At 41.9% G+C, this 21,862-nt stretch overlaps 1 protein-coding gene across 4 annotated transcripts; it reads right to left on the bottom strand.

Moving 5' to 3' along the window:
• Nucleotides 1–674: 674 nt before the first annotated feature.
• Nucleotides 675–18,751, bottom strand: cpeb2 (cytoplasmic polyadenylation element binding protein 2). 4 transcript variants are annotated; one of them, XM_086161481.1, is made up of 11 exons: nt 16,499–18,751; nt 14,169–14,438; nt 9,994–10,084; nt 7,828–7,878; nt 6,708–6,731; nt 5,147–5,320; nt 4,933–5,022; nt 4,319–4,437; nt 4,128–4,242; nt 3,088–3,269; nt 675–1,849 (listed from the first exon to the last, which is right to left on the bottom strand). In XM_086161481.1, exons 1-11 carry the CDS (start codon nt 17,357–17,359, stop codon nt 1,622–1,624), a joined length of 2,205 nt encoding a protein of 734 aa, XP_086017607.1. In that variant the 5' UTR covers nt 17,360–18,751; the 3' UTR covers nt 675–1,621. The 4 variants fall into 4 exon arrangements, with proteins under 4 accessions (XP_086017607.1, XP_086017608.1, XP_086017609.1 ...); XM_086161482.1 differs by lacking the exon at nt 6,708–6,731; XM_086161483.1 differs by lacking the exon at nt 7,828–7,878.
• Between the last annotated feature and the right edge of the window lie 3,111 nt (nt 18,752–21,862).

The following is a 21,862-nucleotide window of genomic DNA, read 5'->3' as shown; positions in this document are numbered from 1 at the left end:
GCCCTTTGCTCACAGAGAGAGATTGTCCCTAGAAGAGAGGGTTGATAAAAGAGGCAAACAAGGCGAAGAGAGTTTCATCTGAACCAAGCGTCTCCGTCGTCATTTCGAAACATCGACAAGGTGTTGATTTTATCTTCCAGAGCATGATCTTGACAAAATCGGCCTTTTCTGAGGATGCCTCTTATGCCACCTTCGCATCTCCCCGCTTCTCCGGCCTTCTTTTTACATTTGACTTGCCAGAAGGGATTTGTGTCCGACCAGCCTTTGGGACCAGACAAATATACGGGACAGGAAGGCAGAGTAATCCGATATCTCTCCTCTACAATGACCTGTTGGTAACTAGAGCCTCAGTCTACACGAAGAAGAGTCACACAGCACAGGGACGACACAAACACACACACCACTGAACACCACTCTGCTTCTCGACAGCATTTTTTTTGCCATACAAGCCATCATGTCACAAAATGACGGCATCCGCTAACTCTACAGTAGAACCGATATTTAATTTTGTATCATTAAGTATGTAAACTGATCAAACAACAGATAAACATCGATACATGCAAGTTTCATTTTTTTCCCACTTATTTGCTTTGATTTTCCTTCTTAGGCATCTGTCATAAATGGTCATGCTACTCATTATTGAATTGTATTCAATTATAATTTCAGTGGCTTGCTTGTTTTTTTCTTTTCTTTTTTTTTCCCCTCGCTTCTACCCTGCATGCTATTTGTGTAGCTAAGCCTATTTTCACAACATGCATTTTGAACTCCTTCCATGGCAAGTGGTTGAGTGCACACTGCATTCATTTTACATGATTCTGGTTTATCCATGGCATTAAATATTATACCTACACATCTAGTTATATATATGTATTTATAGCAGCAAAGTCTCTAAAATAGCTTGTTAAGTATAAATGTTGAATACAGTTGGCAGAAACCAGATTTAGTATTTTGAGGTATCACTCTATCTGTCAGTACGAGCGCAGAAATTACCCTCTTTTTTTTTTTTTTAGTAAACTCTCTAACAAGAAGAAAGAGTCCATGGCAACAATAAAAAAACAAACAAACAAACAAACAAAAAAAAAAAGTCGGTGTTTTTTTTCTCAGCAGAACTGTGTCAATTTTACATTTCCTATCATTTTGCTACCTTTGGTTAGTGACCTGGGGCAGGCATCAACGAATCAAGGATTTTCCCAGAAACAAATGTGCGCACTACACACACCGTGGGGTGGCTAGCAGCAGACAATCAGACAGACAAGCTGCCCCCATGCAAAAACATTCTCATATCTACTTTAAATCTCACATACAAAAATAAAAGTAATAATAAAAAAACTTATAAAAATCAATTAATTTTTTAATCTCCTCTTAGAAAAGATGAAAGTACCACAAAAGAGTTGTAGAGTTGTCAGCCTGAGATGTGTGGGGGGTTTTGGTGAAAAACTGAGGCTTGTGGTGTTTGGCTGCTACAAAAGATATATAGATTTATATACTTGTACTGTTTAGTGTTACGCACTCGATTATACTGATAGCTTAGGAGAGCAGGAGAGGCAGAGCGATGCTCCTTTTCCTGTTAGCCGCTGTTTGATTTCCCTCTGACCGTGTCACCTTGACTGTGGTTGCTTCTCTAGTTCCAACGGAAGTGGATCTGCCGCGGACGGTCGGCGCCCTCTTTAACCAAGGGCTTGTGAAACTCTCGTCCGGCCCGGGAGTGGATGTTGGCCCAGCAGAACTCGCAGTAGTACTGCAGACAGGTGACATTAGCACAGAAGAAAGGTGCGAATTTCCCTCCGCAACGTGCACCCTGGCATTCATCACAGAGCTGATCATCAAGGACGTAGGGCTTAACCTCAACCTGCACACACACAGTTTGAAGGAAATGCTGAAATAATGAATGTGCAAGAGAATATTAATACACATATTCATAAAAGACAAAGGCCACAAGCAGCGCGGGGTGATTGAATCATACATGCTGAGGTTTTGGGTCACCATAGCAACAAGCTGCTCCTGCAGCCGATAGAGCGCGCGCGCGCGCGCGCGCACACACACACACACACACACACACACACACACACACACACACACACACACACACACACACACTTTGTACAACAATCCTAAAACTACTGAAATTACATTTTGCAAAATCAGGACAAACATGATATCCCGACATACACGACTGCTCTCAATCATACCGTAAATGATCCCTGAAAGGGAACAATAACATGCCCCCCCCCACACACACGCATATCTTGGAAAGTAAAAAATAATGAAATGGTTATATTTATCAGTCGTTTGCATAATAAAGGTATTTTTCATGAAACTTCACCAGTTTTAGATTGTTGTTTATTCAAAATTTTAACATTTACCATTCAAATACTGAGAAGATATGTGTGGTGAGGCTGTGGACTGTAGAGCCTCAATGTAGATTGGGCAGTGATGGCTGACTGCTGACGTGCTCTGCACGAAGACCGTATTGCTGTCTCTCTGTATGTCGCTATTAAAAGTTTTAAACACTTTTGCTAAATGAACTACATGTCCAATGTACAGTGTTTTTTGTCAACAACTATATGTGTATTACTGGTTTCTTGTGCTGAGCAATCATAAAAGGATTGCGAAAAGCCAATAAGTGAGGCAGGCAGTTCTCCTGCCTCATGGTGGGGGGCGCATGTAATTCCTGGGATTCTTCCTGTGTCTCCTCGGCTGCAGAATACAGTGACAGCAAGCTGGAGATAGCACGTCAAGTGCAGACATCCATTTCCTCTCCTCACTTTCAAAATGGAGGACTACATTTACAAGGTAAGACCATAATAACTTTTTTTTTCATTAAATGTGCTTTTTTGTGGGCTACAGTTTGCAGTTGTGAAGAAACCTGATAATGACATTTCTAAACATAACCCGTTGACTGCTGCCAATCAAGTGGTGAATAAGCTACTCTGTATGCTTGACATGTTTATAAATCTGATCGTAATGAAGTCGGTGTCCCATCAACCATGACCCTCACCGCACCTCACCGGTATACAAACACAGTCTGAATAGCAAACAGGATTTAAGAGTAAAACATTTGTGAATTGTGCCTGATGATGACTATACCCGCTTATCAATGTCTCCATGCTGCAGCTGGACAAATCTTGCACTGATGGCCGCGATGTAGCTCTGCTGATTAGAGAAGGCCACACGTCCCGCCCCCTTGGGGTACTTAAGCTCTGGATCTGTGTCAATTCCTGCGTAACACACTCCACCATAGAGACGATCCATAATCATGGCGAGCTCAACTAATCAGGGATAGAAGGAAGCAGAGGACAAAAAACTGAAATGATAAGTGGGAGTGTAGATAAAAGATGCCAAAATTATTGAGACATAATAAAAAAATTCTCAAAACCCCAGAAAAGTACGAAATTGTGTTTGAAAACATGACACATTTACTGATATAAATTTCTAATTCAACAAACTCACAGAAATCCACTCTACTGTAGAAATCAACAGGTAAATTGAGTTTCTAAGAAGATAAGCATGGTTGTAAAGTTTCTTCCTCATTTTATAGAATTTTATAAACTTCCTGTCTAATTTACATTCAGAGGTCAGCACATGGTTTGCTCAGTGAGGCAATGGCGATAATTCCCGCAACAATAACAGGGTAGAAACAATAAGGGCTTTTAAAGCCTGCGACCGATGTTTGGCCATTCACACTGGAGAAGTGTGTGGCATTGTTTTTTTTTTTCCTTTGGGGTAGGTGTGAGAGGATTTACAGTTGTATATGATATTCATTTTTGACATTTTGAATGGGCTTCTTCATGATTCAAAGTGATTCTCTATATTTTAAGTTTGTTCCGCTCCAGAAGAGAAGCCCAAATGTTTTGACTGATGCGTTGATATTTTTCAATCATAAATTAAAGGGTGTAGCTTTGTTAGCACTGACTCACCCGGCTGTTTAAGTCCAACATGTTATATACATGTCCCAAGAACATCAGTAGACAAGATCTTGGGCCATCTGTTATTACAAGACTATGGTTTGCTAGAAAGCTTATGCTGATCCTCGAACAAACATGTTTTATCTGCTGACATACGGCTGATGGTGGACACCTGAGAAACGTTTCTCAAAAGAACGTGGGAAACAGGTCGATCGTAATTACTTGCTCTTAGGGGACGGGGAACCCCCCCGACAAAGATGGTTTTGCGGGGATCCAGGGGCTGCGATCCATCCATCACAAAGTCACTGTCACTCAGATTCCAAGGTCGAATTTGCACCTGAATTCAAAATACTGGGTTAGATCTACTCCGTTATTATTGCATAAATATTTTTATTGGAGAATTGGTTGCTCACAGGTTTGTCTTTAATGGTTGGGCTTGAGACACACAAGTAGAGCTTTCCATCCTCCTCCATGCAGGCTTCGATCAGAGCCTGCACTGAAGTTTCCTCCTGGAACAACAGGAAAGCGTATCCTTGGAGAAAGACAAAGACAAACACATTAGTAAGCTTGGTATATCAACTAATGCAGGGGTGGGCAATTATTTGGACAGGCTGGCCACATTCCATATTTAATTTTTATGCGTGGGCCAACTAGGTATCATGTAAATTGAACAAAATGAAAACTGATATTTGAATATTTACATTTTTGACATTTTATTTCAACTTTAAAGTAATTAATGATCATATAAATGTATTGAAATTATTTTGTATGTACTGTAATCACCCATACAAAATTAAACAAAAGAAAAAAATGACGAGTTTCTAAATTCAATTGATTGATTAAGAATATTCAAAGAAATAGTTTGGCGGACCGGATAAAAGAGCAAAACGGGCCATAAAAAGCCCAGCTCTGAAGTAAAACCTTAGCGAACAGACATCATTGAATAGCTGTATTCAAATGGATTATCAGATGTCAATCTTGATAAGAGCTAAAAATACAATTCAATATTGACATTGACTGTTTTTACCTTTGGGTGGAAAGTAGGATTTGCTCTCTGCTTTGTGAGGCCAGTCCACCACCAGATGACCAAAACGGCGGAAGCTTGAGGTTATTTCATCTGGAGAAAAGGTGGAAAAAGGAACAATGGGCATGTAAGGAACACGGGTAAATCGCATATAACAACCATGAACCCCGGCTGCTATGTATTGTCTGGAAAGACCAAATTAAGGCTCTCCTCTCACCTTCGTCTATGTCCGGGGGCAAACCTCCGACAAACACCTTACGAGAGAAGCGCTCAATGCGTTCCCCATTTTGGTGAGGGTAGCAGTTGGGGGACCCGAGGACTCCTGGGACACCTTGGTTGCCGTGGCTGTCGTCGAGGAGATTGTCATCAATTGGGAAAAGGGAGGATCGACCTGGCGAGACAAAATGGCAAATGAACCCAAAAGACAAGAAGAAATCAAGCACTTATCGGTAAGTAAAACGTGCAACTAAACACACTTCCATAATCTGCCTCTTCTTTGTTGAACTAAATTTCAGTACAATCAAACAACAGAATGTATCAACTTTTATTGCAGCTTTAAGCTAACTGATTGTGAGACACGGCACTTGTGAAGATCAATTAAAATATAGTTTAGAAATGTTCCCAGACCTTGCACATACAATCATGCATCACAACTCGTGTCAAATGAATCCAGTGTGGGAATGTGAGCTGTGTGGAACAAAGCTGTTAATGACAAAACTGCCATAATACCCTGGCTTTCTTGACATCATGCACATCTGGATACTAATACGTCAACAGTATCACCTTTGTTAAGCAAATTCTTTATTACCAAACTTTGTGTGGTCATAAACTTAAGGCAAGACACCGTCTATGAAAGTACAGAAACAGACAACAATGTGAAAAACCACCTTTTGATGAATGACACTGAGAGAATCTTATTGTGAGAATGAGACATTATGTATCACACTTACATGGGTCATAATTAATATTGATGTTTTTTAAGAGACAAATTTCTCCAAGATTCATATTCAAATTTTACATTTCATAATATCCTATATTCTTCATTTTATGGACTTGTATGCACACAAATATAAGTAGAGTGTATATAGAAAGGGATGTGCAAATATGAATTATATAGGATGAAATCAGATGTGCCACTGTCAATACACAGTCATTAAAATATACTGTAATTGAACATGGAATAAAAAGAATGATTACAATTTCCCATTCTATAAATTAGAGCGTTTTGACAAGAGTAATTTCAGCACTTATTTTGGATGGGAAAATATTGCACTATGTATGATTATTAGCTTTTCAAGACAGTGTCCATGATGGAAAAAGTTAAGATAATAGCATGGACAGCAAATTATGCTCAGTGTCTGTGTATATTTGAGGAAGACTGGCAGGTTCTAAAGACAGTTATATATCAACGAATTTTTATGTGATTTATATCTGATTAGTTCAAGAAAAACACATTCCATTACCACATGGTTCATTTTGAATGAATGTGTTGATGAGTAAATTACTCAGAATTAATAATGTGTGCAAAATTCCACTAAACAAATTTGAACTTAAATAAACACAATAAAGATAATTTAATTTATCAAAGAAAACTATTGAAACAAAAACCCAGTGATTTCCCAGAAGTGTCTTGCCTTAAAAATAAAAAAAAATTACAAAGATCAATCCAGAGTTTAATTCTGATTTGTTCCAATTTGATCCAATCAAGCGAAAGCAAGCCACAAAACAAAAAGCCACAATAAAAAATAAAAAAAAACATGGTAGAAAGCCAATTTTACCTCGACGTCTCCCAAAGCTCCTGGCTGCATGTAGAAAAGAGTTTCAGCAGAGCAAACATTACGGAAAGGTAATGGGTTTCGTCTGAAAATGTGATTTAGGATAACTATCTCATGAATCTTTACACGATCACAAGTTAAGTTTGTTGGTAATTAGACACCTGCAGGAAAATAAGCAACGCTGATTTTTAAATACATTCAGTGACAGTCATCCTTGTGAGCTTTGTCCTTGATCACAATATAGAAAATATGATACAAAACTAAATGTGTCCTCACTGATAGGAAAATCTACTTTTAACACCCAACAACTCCGATAGAAAGTATTTTGATGGCTAAGAGTAGAAATGTGCTAACTCAGCTCTTCAGAGCAACATGTTTGACCTCGAGACACAAGCTAAAAACAGTCTCCTGCAGAGGACAGAAATGAGTTGCCAGGTCTCCAGGGGAAACAGCGAAAAAGCACATGACTCTTTGCAAAAACGGTTTGACCCAGATTTCTGTCGGGCTGGCTGTTATAAAACAAGATTTGATTTTGGAGAGCATGCAATGTGCCCATGTGTAAAGTACACATGCTTCTGCAAGGTTTAAATGATTCCAAATACTTCTGGAAATGTACATCTTAATGGGATTTTGCAAATTAATTTTATTTGTGGTGCCTTTAAAATCCTCACATAACTTTAAATGACTACTGATTAGAACATTAGAATATTTCACCTTAAGTTTGAACTGAGCGCAAAACCCCATGAAAAAGATGCACAGAACCTCAAGTGTGGGCTCAATACCTTTTCTTTGAGGTTTTTAGAAAAAAATCGTGTTTATTCCCCATTTTTCACGGTAAGTTAAGCAACCGTTGTATGCTTGCTTGATACATTTTAAAGATACAATTACACTATAAAATCAGCAAGAGCTCGTCAGACAATGGACTTTGTATGGAGAAGTTATTTGGTTGAATAATTACTTCATGCACGTGTGTGTATGTATATGAACTTGTCTCATCCCTCCTTAGAACCTCCACATGTCATTTAGTATGACTCTGCAGCTGCCTGAGTGTATTTAATGAGTAAAGAAAAACTGTGAAACTGTAATGTAGACACAGACAAAGATGGGGCTAAGAGATAATTACCATTGAGCATGAGTAGGCTGTCAGCCCCAGGGTTAGGGCATCCCACACGGCCTGACATGAGAAACAGACACACATATCATACATGCACATGCAGACACACACACACGCGCGCACACACACACACACACACACACACACACACACACACACACACACAAAAATGAGCAGATGGGGAGGTGTGTACATGGAAGAGGTCACACACAAACAAGACTGAGTCGACTTCAACTGCCTTTTCACATGATCACGGCTAACAGAGGGAGGAAAGGATGATATCTCGATTTGCTATGGTTAAATGAGACATTCAGCAGAAAAAAACAAACAGACACTTCTGACACAAGGCTGCTGAACGCCGAGGATGCCACAACTGTTTTCATCTCTTTCCAAAATGATTAGAGCACAATAGTTCCACAAGCCATTGGGTGAGGGTTGGAAGAGTCTATCTTTTTTCATAGCTTCTTTATTCATGATATTAATGTTTCCATCCACATGTCCTTGAAAATCTGATGTAAAGGGTTGGTGGCGCTAACTCTATTAATCTGCAATAAGCACTGAGGAAAAATCCTTTGTTTCATTTCTGAATAAAATAATCAGGTAAAACAAAAAAAACTAAAAAAATGAAGACAATCCAAAGAAAACTAAGCAAAAAACTGTAGTCATCGACTACCACTGGAACTACTATAAACTAATCCTGATGCATTAAGTAAGGAACGCATTCAAATGAAATAGCTGCAGGAAATGTCCCTTAAATATCATTCACTTGTAAAACACCAGTACAGCTACTGTATCTTAAGTAGACATAGACGAGTGATATTTTAGACAGGTTACCAGTGTAATATCAAATTATAAGAAAAATCACATACAGAAATCGCAATGTGCATTGAATTCCATTTTCAAAGCGGTAGATAGGTGGAATCAGAAGTGAGGCATCAATCATGCAGTGTACGTTTTCCCAAAAAGACGGACATTAAGACAGGAGCGAAAGTAGAACAATGACTATCATTTTTTAAGCATGACTGTCTTAACCTGTTCATCATAACAATTTCAACCATTTGTTTGACAATGTTTTTGAAGACTAGAAGAGCCACATGACTTCAATGATTTCATACCGACTGGTAAACTTAAATTTATGGCCAAACAATGCAAAACTTTTTGCACGGAAGTCAAATTATTTTAGGCTTTATGTCATTGAACGCTTTTAATATAACTGTACTGAGGTCCCATTTTTAACACTGCATGCACAGCTTTCATGATACATCCACGGTTTGACCCTTGTTGGAAACATTTTAAATATTCCGTGGGTTTACTTCAATTCATCTGTCTTTATGTTGGTATTGTACTTTTAAAACTTCCAGTACAGTTTCTAAAGCCGCTGTTATGCCTGCCACCGCCACGCTATAAAAGGCAGAGCCCACCCTTCCCTCCTCTTGCCTCTCTTGGCTGTCATACGCAGTGTGTTAAAGTGTGAGCACATCTAAAATTAGTCTAGAATCCCCTCTCTCTGCTGTGCACACTGGTCCATGTCCTCTCCATCTGCTTGAGCAGGAAAAACAACAAACTTGCACATGGGGGTGGGGGTGGTGGGGGCAGATTGACTTTGGTAGAGAAACAGCGAGGCTTGTGAATGCAAACAAACAGTGATTGTATGCCTTGTTTGGTTTTTATCAGTTGTTATTTCTGGATAATATACTGGTTGAAAGCATAGCCGATCTTTTCTAAGAGAGGCCGATCCAGTTATTTGACACTCCTGCTCTCATGTCCAGCAGCTGAGCCTAGCAGGCCTGACAGTGTCACACTACATTCCCTCCTTGCTGTTGCCAAGTTGTGAGGAGGGATGGAAAGATAGGCCATTACGATCTTTAAACCGTCTAATTAATAATTCCTATGAGGAGGGGGTGATACACGCGATATCGATGATCTTATACACAGAGGAGTGGAATGACTCTTCTCCTTGCTGCCTCGAGTTGCCTAATGGAATCAAAGGTCATGTAAAATGCAGCTGATGGCAGCAGAATTAAGCTCTCGGTGGGGAGAAAATAAGCCGGTGTGTCGAAAAAACAAGTCAGCTCCGTGCACCAAGTCGCTCTGCGTCATGTTAAGCTGTTACTTGAGCATCGTCTCCTCCCTCGGAATCGCCGTCTTTCACAGCAAGGGATAGGCGGCGCTTACCTTTCATGGGATCCTGCTCGGCTCGCATGATGTCAATCAGAGAGCTCTCCAGAGAGTGCATGTTTAGACTCTCATACACCCTGGTGCGGTCCTGGAAATACAAAGGGGTGAGAGTTTACATCACCCAGAAGCCTGGTTGATAAAACAAACATACGTCATGCATGGGCAATTCCTCAAGTTTGTAACACGCGTCCCCGATTTGGCTTAAGCATAATAAAGCCTCAGAAGCATGGATATTTGGCTTGACGTGAAAAAGATTTAGGTGTGTGAGTAGATCATGCTTGGATTAACATTCTTTCCATAGTTATTCAGTTTCTGAATAGAGTTTGAAGGAGCATTTTAAGCCCTCAATACAATCCTTTCCTGAGGAACTTTGAAATACCAAGCACGGACAACGAACGCCAGGTGTACTCTAACCACAAGCCACAACACACATTCTTGGGGATATTCTGACATAATCACTATACAACCAGAGCCAATATAAATGCATATTAAATCGATTTAATTCTTCATTCTTGAAAGGCAAAGGCTTTTGCTTTCTTTCTGTTTGTCCCTTTGGTTCAGTGATACAGTGAATGGACCATAAGTTACATCAGGGGTGTCAAACTCATTTTCACCGAGGGCCACATCAGCATAATGGCTGCCCTCAAACGGCCACATGTAACATTAACAGTATAAATGTAACAACGTGTCACCAAATGCAATGTAAAATAAATGTTACTACTCCTTAATGATGAATAACTCTGAATTTATGACTCATTCAAATCCAAAATGTTACATTTGCATTCCCATCTGTCTTGAAACAGCCTTCCATCTGCATCAACTTTTCTCTTCCTGGACGTTTAGGAATCATTTGTATTTCTCAATTCTACTTGTTGAAAATGGTATTGATGTGGATACACTGCAATCTAGTTGCCATCGCTTTGTGGGTCACATGATCGGCAGGAATTGTGGGAAATGTAGTTTATGTTCAATGCACGCGTTTCGCTTATTTATTTGAAAATAATCAGACCTATCAAGACATTCTCACGGGCCACATAAAATGACGTCCCGCAGGCTTTGAGTTTGACACATGTGAGTTACACGATACAACATTGCACACGATAACAACTTTTCTTTCAAAGTGAATGACCTGTTTGCATGCAATGATCTCCCTTATTCAAATGGGAAACGATTATCATGAGCAGAAATTTCAAGATCCGGAAGGAAATGCTGAAGCCTCAAACCAGTGCATTTGAGCTACAATCTTAAAAGGGTCAAAATTATGGGGGGCAGGGGGGGACAACAAAAAAAAACAACTTACAATGCTGATAAATGATGTTTTTGATTTGGTGGCACAGACAAAATGGAGGTGAAACATTCTTTTTGTAAAAACATAAGAAACTAATGTCAATGTTAATATTTACACCAAACATTATTTATATATTACATCATGTGACTTCCGAATACCAAAAAGCTGTTAACTGCTTTATATTCACTTCAATAATTAAATTATATCCAATTAAAATCCATCTTTTGCCAGTCAGTCCAAAGGTATCATCCAAAAATACATATGAGGAGGGGAAAACATGATTTTTCTAGGAAGAACCAGGGTGCAAAATATACACTATTCCTGAGCATCACCATAACTTGCTTAATTAAGGCATCCATTTTGGTGCTCTGACTCCTTTGCTCCGATCAGAGATGAGCAGCCTTTGTGTTCTTCTATATAGAAGCTGATTTGTTTCTGCAACTTGAACAGACTGCATAAAAGGAACGAAACGAATGATAGGTCAGGATTTACAAATAGAGGAAGTCTAAGTAGCCTTGAAAGTCAGTCAACACAAAAATGACAATGTATGCATGGAATTTACATGCATACATGAATTTATTCACAAAGGATATCAAAATATTGTTTTAGCATAACAGCATGTGTTTCCTGCAAAATAAAAACAAACAAACAACTTTACAAAAGCGAAAGCATTAAAAGCTACTGAAAGTAGAAGTGGCCCCTCTTCTATCTCGGTGTTAACCTCAGCAGAGATGTGTCACTTACTGCTAGACATTAAACAGAGAGGAAGGAAGGAAAAGACTTGGAATCTGAAAAATTCTTGGTCCGACACTGTTTATGGAAATGAACAATCCATGGCGTCAGGCCTGTTTCCTGGCATAGGAAGCATTGTGCTTCTTGGCACCAATATCACTAATAATTCGATCTCATAGTTAAAGAAATACTGGGCGCTGACATAGACGTCACAATCTGAATGAGTAATAATGATGAAAATCTTTCCGTTCTGAATTCATTAGCCTTTTTACTTAATTGTGCATTCAATGCAAATTAGTAATATGACAGCATACTAAAATTAAGCCTGTCTGTAGTTTCATTCCTGTCACATTTGTCGAGTCATATGGGAACAAAGAAATGGCTCAGACTTTGATTGATCACAACGGAGACATTTGGGTCATCATGGTGATACCGGGGTTTCAGTTGTAACCCTCATTCACTATGAACTGATAAGCAACATGTCAACCTGATATGTGCAGGCTCGAATAAATCTTTATTTATAAGGAAATCTCATGCTGTAAAAATCACCCTTTAACTTTGCAAAAAAATAATTAACAATTCATTGCGAGCATGATGACTTCTCACAACATTACTATCAAACAAACAACACAACAACTACATCCAATGAGAGCAAAACATTTCATCATCATAAGGGTTTATAAAGGAAATAATTCAGGATTTACAATTAGCACATTTGTTTCTCCACTCAAATGACCTTCAACATATATGGTGCCGTTACTGGGGAATGAATTGCTGGTCTTCATCCGAATCAAATTTCTGAAGCCTTTGCTCACAATAATAAATATAATAATTCATATGAAGCACTGAATCAAGAAACCAGTATCAAGAACAGTCAGACACCATGACTGTTGAGTCTCCAGTTTTTCCAGTATTACAACTAATTATTCAGTTTAAGAGTACTTATTATATACCGTAGTAGCATAATTCATTGATATGAGAATGGGCTTTTAGGTAATGACCAAGCCAGTGGAGAATGATAAAGTGTAATTCTTTGCCTGTACATCATTTTATTGCAGGGTAATAACTGGCTATTGACTTCTTTTATTTTTGCAAATTTCAAATATTCTTTTTAAAACATGACTTTGAAATCACGTAAATTGAACATCATCTATTTTCAAATATCTTATGGCTCCACACAAAATTACACGAACCACACAGTATGACTGGAGCCATGATTTGCGCCTATCATAATGACTGCCAAATTATATTTGAAATGTATAGATTGTAAATAAGAAAAGTATAGGGTTTTAACACATTTTGTGAAGTCAAACCTAGAATGAAACAAAGGGTAATCAGGGACAACCACCGGAGTACCAATGAGAAATGAGAGACACTTGAGAAAGACGCAGATTTTGTTTTTCCAGATTTTTCGTAAATCAAATTTTCCCAACTAAACCAATTTTATATTCAGCCATGCAGCAGAAATTAAACAGATGGCTTCGAAAAGAAGCTCTTTTACAAATAAGGCACTCAAGACATAATGTTGGTTTAATGGAACTACGTGATTATTCTGGGAGAGAAACTGACATGCACAAGATTACAATGAATAGGATTAATTAAAAAGCATGAAGAATGTGCTTAAGCAGTTGTGCAACTTGCAATATATCTCACCTTTATGACCTTAAGTTTCTGAGTAATGACTAGAGTTCAACGCTTCCTTTGTTACACCTTTAGTAAAAAGCTCGGGATCAAATCATCGAATTCCTCCCATGTGATATAAATGTTAACCCAACCAGGCCATTTTTGGTCATTTACATTTTCTGAACGCTTTGCTCTGCTTTTAGTGCCTCTAATCGCTCACTCGAGTCTTTGTTGATAAAACCAAGCCTCTCTGTCTTTTCTAGTTTGTATAGGTTCTCAAATGAAACACTTTACACACACACACACACACACACACACTATCAATAACACACACATATCTGTCATCCCCTCGATGGAGTCACAAACTCAAATGACATGACACGCCTCTGGTGCTTTTCTTTCCCACGATAAACCCAATACTTTTCACAACGCGGTACAAAAACACAACCTTCCACCTTGCAAACACACACACACACTCTCTTCCTTCCCAAAGATCCCATGCCGACAACGGAAAACACGGAAGACGTACCTGCAGGGGCAACAAGGTGTTGCTGTTGCTGTCGGTGCGAAACATGTTCTCCTCGATCCAGGACTTGGGCCCCAGTGATCCGCCAGACCGTGGGAACTTTGGGGGGGCAATGACATTGCTGGAAAAGGGCTTCTTCAGCGGTGAGACGTGACTGACCGAGCCGGGCACAGCCATGCCGCTCCCTCTGCGGTGGTCACGGCCCCAGGTCATTCCTCCCGAACCCCAGCCATTCCCTTGGTGACTGCCCCAGGGAGAAGGCTTCACCATTGGCTGCGCACACAGAGAAGTTGGAGGTTAAGATCTTTTCATCCTCTTTCATCTTTCTTTCGATCGTTTTACAGCATTGTTAAGATCTATACGCTCCCACTTCATCCTATCCTCCATTTCCACCCTTCTTTGCCTCGCTGCCAGCCACATCCTAGCTTGATCTGCTCCTGTGCAGGGTGGGTAGATAAGAAGATTTAGAGCTTTAAGTCGAAAGCTAAGTATCCTGCATGCGGCGACACCACCGGTTTAAATTATACACTCTCTCTGTGTACCTATGTCCACTCATAAGCATATCATGCACTGAACTGCATAATGCTTAATCTGATGCCTTCGTGGGTGCATTTCACGCGGAGCTCAATGACCTTTCTGTTTCTAGGGTAGTGATTGCAAAACAGCATACAAGTAGTGATATAATATTTCAAGATTGTAGATGAAGTATAACTATGTATAGTATAGACTATGACTGTGCACATATGGTATGTTCTATTACGAACTCGAATATATTAAACATAACCGAGTCTTCTCCAACAGATCGAGCGTTCGAATTTCTCTCCTGTCAGTTTATGTGCTGCTTTTTCTGAGATTTTCTACATTTGTCATGTGATCATTCTAAACCACAGAGGCAGCATTTTCAAAGTTGGATTAAGGACACAAGATGATTCGTAAATATGTTTTTCTACTGATTAAAAATAACCCGTGTTTCCAGCCTAATTTATCAAATTCTGGTATTGTTGTATGTGAGCCTTTCATTAAACATGTTCTTTTACTATTTTACTCATCTGCTTCATACTAATTAGTCTTTTTCTTCCGTTAGAGATCATTAATTTGCAGTAAGTTACTAATGTTAAACTTAAGGAAGAGACAAATTTCAAGAAATTGCTTGATGTTGATTACAGTATTGCAATTAGTGCAATTTTTACCAATGAGAATCAGAATCACAATACTTTATTGATCCTCCAGGGGGAAATTGCTTTTTGTTGAAAGCAGCTCCTGTTACAGAGTCGAATGGGGAAAAATCAAGGTAGAACTCTATATAAAAATAAAGAATAAAAATAGCAAATGGAAAAAATAAAATGAAAAGAACAGTAAAGATCAAAAAGAATAAATAAAAATAAAGTTAAAGATATGTGCAAATATTTCTAATGTATATACATGTGTGTTAGCAAGTACATGTATATGATTATGACCTAAAAAGGTGAAATTCATCCCGCCCGCTGCCAAGAAATAGCTTACTTTTTCAGAATTGTTGCAAAAGATAAAAACATAAAAAATTATCACAGATTTACATTAGACCCTACAGAATGCACTTGTGTGCAACATTCATATGGAGGATACTGTGGCTTCAGAGTCTAGACCATCCTCATTTCAGCAGCGGCCTACATGAAAAGTTTAACACCTCCAGCCTGTCAGGCATTTGGTTATAGGATAGGTTTGGAAAATACTATCTATATGTTGTAATGGAAACAAATTGTTAAAAGGGTACTTTAAGCACGGGTTAAAACAACACAAGGATAAGTTAAAAATGACATGGGGAACCTGAAGGCTAATAACCCTCAATTACACCATAATATCAACGCTTTTTGTAAGGTCGTGCTGTTACTGGTGTTTCCTTAGGGGCTCCTGACGGCACGGAGCCCTTAACACACACAAGCGCGCACGTACTCTCGCTCTCCGAGATACTAGATGTCTTCATTCGCAGTCCTAAATAAGAATCCATTTAGAACCCTGCAAGCCTTTGTGTTCTCCCAAGACAGATCTGGTTTAGTGCCATGTGACTGACTGCATACACACCCCACACCCACCCTTCACCCTCTGCCAGCCTGCAGGAGAGAACAACAGCAAGATTCAAAGATGCCACCTTGTTCCCTGCGCTAGTCTGGCCTGATCCAACTCCTTTTGCAGCATTTGAAAGGGGCATGACAATGCATTATGAAGAGGGGAAAAATACCAAGTCACAAGTGCGCACACACACACTGACACGCACACACACAAGTACGCACTCAAGGCCCGATTTGTGCATGATTACGGAGACGCAGGACCTCATTTTTTTATCATCAGCTCACCTGATGTTGGTTGTAGTTGTTCCTCTGCTGCAGGAAGGCTCCCTGCTGAGGATGCATCTGGGGGCTGACCGGGGACCTGCGACTCTGCGGCTGTGGGGGTACATTTATCTGGGGCGAGAATGGACCGCTAAGGCCCTGCACATTAATCCCGGCGCACGGATTAGCAGACACCGGCGAAAAACTCTTGAAGAAGGCCGGGTTGATGGAGGAGGGAATACCTGGATAGAAGCTGTTGTCAGAGTCTGTGTTGGGCATTTGGTTGATGGCGTTTGCATGAATGGAGTTTGGTGCCGGAGGGGGCGATGAGCTGGTCTGGACGGACCAAGGGGTTCCGAACCCGGGCAGGGAAGGAGAAGAGGAGCCTCCGCTTGCGCTCTGCATTTCCTGGGTGGGCAGGTTGGGGAAAGCGGCGCCGAGACCTCCGGACAACATGTTGCCGGTGCTGCTGCTGCCATTGCCGTTATTGATATGGTGGGCGATCGGAGAGTCCATTTGGATCTTGCGTGGGGTTACGGAAGTCACAGACGGTGACGCAGCATCGGCTTCTTCTTCCCTCCGTGGAGAACCGGCTGCGGAGAAGGCTTTTCTCTGCGGCAGGTGACTGAGGGGTCCCCGGGGCGGGGGCGACTCGGGGCCAAACTCGGAGTGCTGATGGATCTGAAGGTCACGGAAGGACTGCGTCGAGCAAAAACGACCTCGATCCGCACCTTGCGGGATCACACCGTTGTAATCCTTGAATGAATTCCTATCTTGGCCGTCGGTTCGGTCGGTTCGTCTCCCGGTTTTGCTAACCGCGCTGCCCTTTTCTTCGTCTGACGGGGGGAACTGCTCGGTCGTCACCCCCGCAGGCTCATCCTGCATGTTTTGCCGATGCGCGGCAGCCGACGGGAACAGCGGCGACGCGGCTGAAGGGCGAACCGGGACGCGGGGTCGCGGATTCCGGCTACCGGAGAAACGCCGTCCGTTGAACCGGTCTGGGCTCGCTCTGGGTGTCCGAGAGGACAGAAAAGGCAGAACCGGGGGGGAGGAGGGGGTCCAGACGGGGGGAAGAGCCGGCTCCTTTTTAATCTATCGACCGCTTCGGAACCGAGCTATTTCGGCCTTTGCTAGCCTAGCCTGCGCGATCCATTCCTGTCCGACCGTGCAACCCCCTCCTCTGGTTACCGGCTGTGCTGCTGCGGCAGAGGATTAAAGATCCCAGTCTGAACCTACGTCACGACCGCATCACGCCTCGGTGCGCCTGCCTGGAGCCGAGCTGCAAAGAGGACCGCATTGTTTACGTCATGTTTTCATTATTCATAAAGTGCAGTGGGCCTACACCTTTCGGCAGGCGAGTCGCACCGAGGAACCGGAACGCACGATTTATATGTGACCGAGTTGCGTCCTGACGGGTGTTTGACGTGTGATCGTTTTATGGATTTAACGGGGCATCGAGCGTCCGAAAGCATTGTTTGATAGTGACGGAGGGTCGCTGGAGTGCCGCAAAGCGATCAATAGGACGTAAAATCCAGGCCTGCGGTTTTCGTGGGTGCAAACGTGACGTGATCGCACCGTGTGGCACAATCGGTCCCCCCCCTATCTGTTACCTCTCCTTCTATTTTCTCTCTCTCTCTCTATGTGTGTGTGTAGGCGTCACGCACACCAAACTGCTAAATATAGTTTTCCATGTCAGCGCTTGTCAAGGGGGCACATTCATCCTTTCGTCTGTCCGTTCGGACTCAAATTTGACAGCTTTTCAAAGCCGTCGTACGATCCGGTGGGTAAACAGCCACCAGCGGCCTTGTGGCAAATTAGATTTCAGCGTGTGTCGTTCCTGTTCGAGGACCGATGGGAAAAACAGAGGGATTTGTGTAATCACTTTCACGCAGAGGCAAACGTCTGGCGGCTTACCGAAGGCCGGGCTTCGGCTACAGCTCCCGTATTACTCGTTCGATTTGTTTTTCGAGCATCGAGAGGTCGTTCCCGATCCTCGAGGCTTGAGGCGATAAATCATCGAGATCTCTGTGCGTGGATACGGCTTCCGATGAGGAAGACGGATAACGCGGTCTGCGAAGTGATTTTCATGATCAACCTACCATCTGGTCCTACTAATGATGATGGCTTATCTCAGCTCAAACGACGACGCTCGCCCTCCACCCTGCATTGTCCCCACCGACAATGTCCCCCCCTCCCCCCATCGGAGGCACCTGATTAGGATGACGTTAGACATTTCACAATCCGAGTCAAATCGCAGATGAATATTTTAAGATTCAGCCCCCTTTGTTGTCATGTCCGCTGGATGTCTGCCAAATGTGTTCCCAGTAGGCTCACATGCGGTATGTGTGTGTGTGTGTGTGTGTGCGTGTCATACCGAATGTCTTAATAAAGCGGACGTCACACCGATGATAACTTTGCATTCCTGCACTGAGAACAGAAGATCATTTTCGGTCTCGCTTTTGTTTATTTCTTCTTTTCCTTCGTTGTCACCGCGCCTTGAGCTGTTTCGGCCTTGCAACACAACACAACACTTGCGTATGCACAAATTTAGGGCCGCTGTGACTAAGTTAGTTGAACGGGGGGTCCCTTCCATTGAAAGGTTGGCGGTTCGACTCCTGACTCCTCCTTTCTACATGTCAAAGCGTCTTTGGGCGAGACGCCGAACCCCCACTTGCTCCCTATGGTCTTGTTAGCGCTTTGCATCGCTGCTCTGCCGCCATCGGTGTGTGTTTGTGTGTGTGTGTGTGTGTGCATGGGTGAATGTAATCCAGTGTTAGTATAGACTGCTCTATAAGTTGCGACCATGCACACACACACACAGATGGGACAGCTCCGCCAGTGAGGGGGCAGGTGTGGTTGCCACGGTTGGTGTTGAGCACTAGTGATTAGCCCGGCCCAATAAGTGCTGGAGGGGGTTAAATGGGGCAAGCTGCCAGCTGCTGGTGTCTGATGAGGGGCCGGGGGAGGGGGGTCATCCAGGGTGGGTAGGGTGGAGGTGGGGTGGTGTCAGAGCGGGTGATTCCCAGCTGCCCTGTCACATACAGAAAGTGACATATCAATCCAGATGACTTATCCGAGTATAGTTCTGCACGTTTGTTCTGCCCCGCATAACATCCAATGTATAAGGGGAGAGGAGTTTTTCCCATCATCCGTGTTTTTTATGTATTTACACATGATGTTTGTCAGTTCCGAAAGGATGTATACGCATTACGGTGGGTGACGGTGAGAAAGTGGAGACAACCATCATTTTCGTCTGTTTACATCACCGCTCCGTATTAGCTAGAAGCACCTGGTCCGCCAAGCAATATCAGATTTCACCGTGTTTGTCGAGCTCGCTCTATTTCTGTCTCCGTCAGTGTCCGTGGCTGTCACGCTGCAGCTGCAGTCGTCATAGCAACAGGTAATCTGCATTTCTTTTTGTGCGCTTGATTACTCTGTTTGGCTCTCATCTCTCTCACTGTGTATGTTAGAAGGGCATTGATCAGGTCGTTCTGTTTGACAGATCCATCCATCAAGTGTGACGACTCTATTCTGGTATTGATGGCGAGCGTTCCGTCTCTTAGAAAACCATCTCAGCACGCAGGAAGCGGGCCTCCGGTGAGACTCTCGACACGGGGGTCTCGTTTCAAAGGTTTCATTGGACAGATATGTTGTCTTTTTAGCGGTGATTTTGAGATCGAAAAACCGAATCAGATAACATTATAGCATAACCTCTCTTAATCATTTCAAATAGCCATTGCAAACAGATTTTCTGTTATTGGAGATCACACTTGAAACCACTGAATTAAAAGAAGCCCTTGTGATATCATGATCATTTGATCTTGAACTGAAGATTTAAACCAAAACAAAACAAAAAACATTTACAATCACAAGAGTCCTATTCCTAAATGGCCAAGTCACCCAAACACTGACTTTGCATACTGTTTTGTTGCTGTTTTATTTAGTATATGCAGATACGGAAGGTGCCTGCAGGCCTGAAGATCGACTAATTTCATCCCCTATCCTGGTAAACCTTGAAAAGTAGAAAACCGATTGACCCTTCTACCAGTGATTAATGACCATCAAATGGTAAAAGACACAAAACTAGATATTTTGTCATCTTGTAAATTGACGAACAATTCTCATAGTTTCTCATTGAAAATTCCGCAGAGTGACGGTGTCTGAAAGGTTAATGTTGTTTCACGGCAAACACTGAAAAAAATTGAGTTTTTTAAAAGGAATGGAGGTTCCTTTAACACACACACTCACACACACACACAGCTCACCTGAGCTTAACATTTTTACATCAGAATCTGCAGGGTTAAGGCAAACTGATGGGAGGGTTCTCGCTCAGATTTGCACCAGGCATCGCCCCCAGGACGGAGGTGTCTTTGTCGCAGTAAATTGTCCCTTTGTTATGTCTTCAGGCACTGAATAGCTCTTTGTGTCGTTCACTGATAAAGCCATTGCAAACATTCATGTCACTCACTCACTCAGACACACACACACATGAAAATGTATACAAACACACTCCCAGAGTTGTGACGATATCACACTCACATTAGATCACAGACTTACTAACTGCCAAGCATACAGAATGGCTCATCTATTATCTAAAACTAGTTCATGTAGCCAAAGCTCACATATTCAGAATCATGCTTTGGAATCGATTAAGGTGGCCCCGCTGCCTTCGATGAGGGTCGGTCTAAGAGATTGGATGAGCAGTAGGTCGGTCTCAAAGAGACACACATTTGCATTTTATGGCCCGGTATAGAAGGCCTGCCGGACTGATTACATCGGTCGGTTTTCTCAGAGGCTAGAAAATCTGCGCTGGCTCATCTGTCATGATTTTCCGTATTAAAAGACAGGAAGGGTGAGATTCTTCTTCATCAAAGTTGGCTTTAGATGCCTACCTCAGAAAAAAATGAATCCTTGCTGTGATATATTTCATCATTTTTGATCAACGTTATCTTGTTTTCTTTGTCTCAGGACTCACTCCATACCAGTGACTCTTGTCGTTAATCCTATTCCTAATATTCCCACGAGTGCTCTCAAGTGATTGTGTCCATTTCACATCTGTCTTCTCTCCCGGCTTTGCTCTGCGTACGCGTTTGTTTCAGGGAGAAGATGGCGTTATCTTAATGTCAGAGGAGATTTCCTTGTGGTTGCTGCACAGAAGCCAGGGCTCTGTTGTAACAGCAAACATTCACATGAAGGGATAACAGCCTGCAGCCTTCTGCTTTCCATAGACATTATTTGCACACAAATACATGAACAGAGCGCAGAGTCACACTCGGACAACAACAGAGCTCCGAACCATATGGGGAAGCCTGTTTAAAGGAAAACACAGAGGAACCTGCCCTGCCACGTATACACTAAGACCGTGTGTTATGTGATTTAATCAGTGAG

The sequence above is a fragment of the Fistularia commersonii genome, chromosome 16, assembly GCF_037954325.1.
Source record: "Fistularia commersonii isolate RoL2024-O1a breed Wild chromosome 16, RoL_Fcom_v1.0, whole genome shotgun sequence".
Lineage (NCBI taxonomy): Eukaryota > Metazoa > Chordata > Actinopteri > Syngnathiformes > Fistulariidae > Fistularia > Fistularia commersonii.
This window is presented reverse-complemented; position numbering and strand designations above follow the sequence as displayed.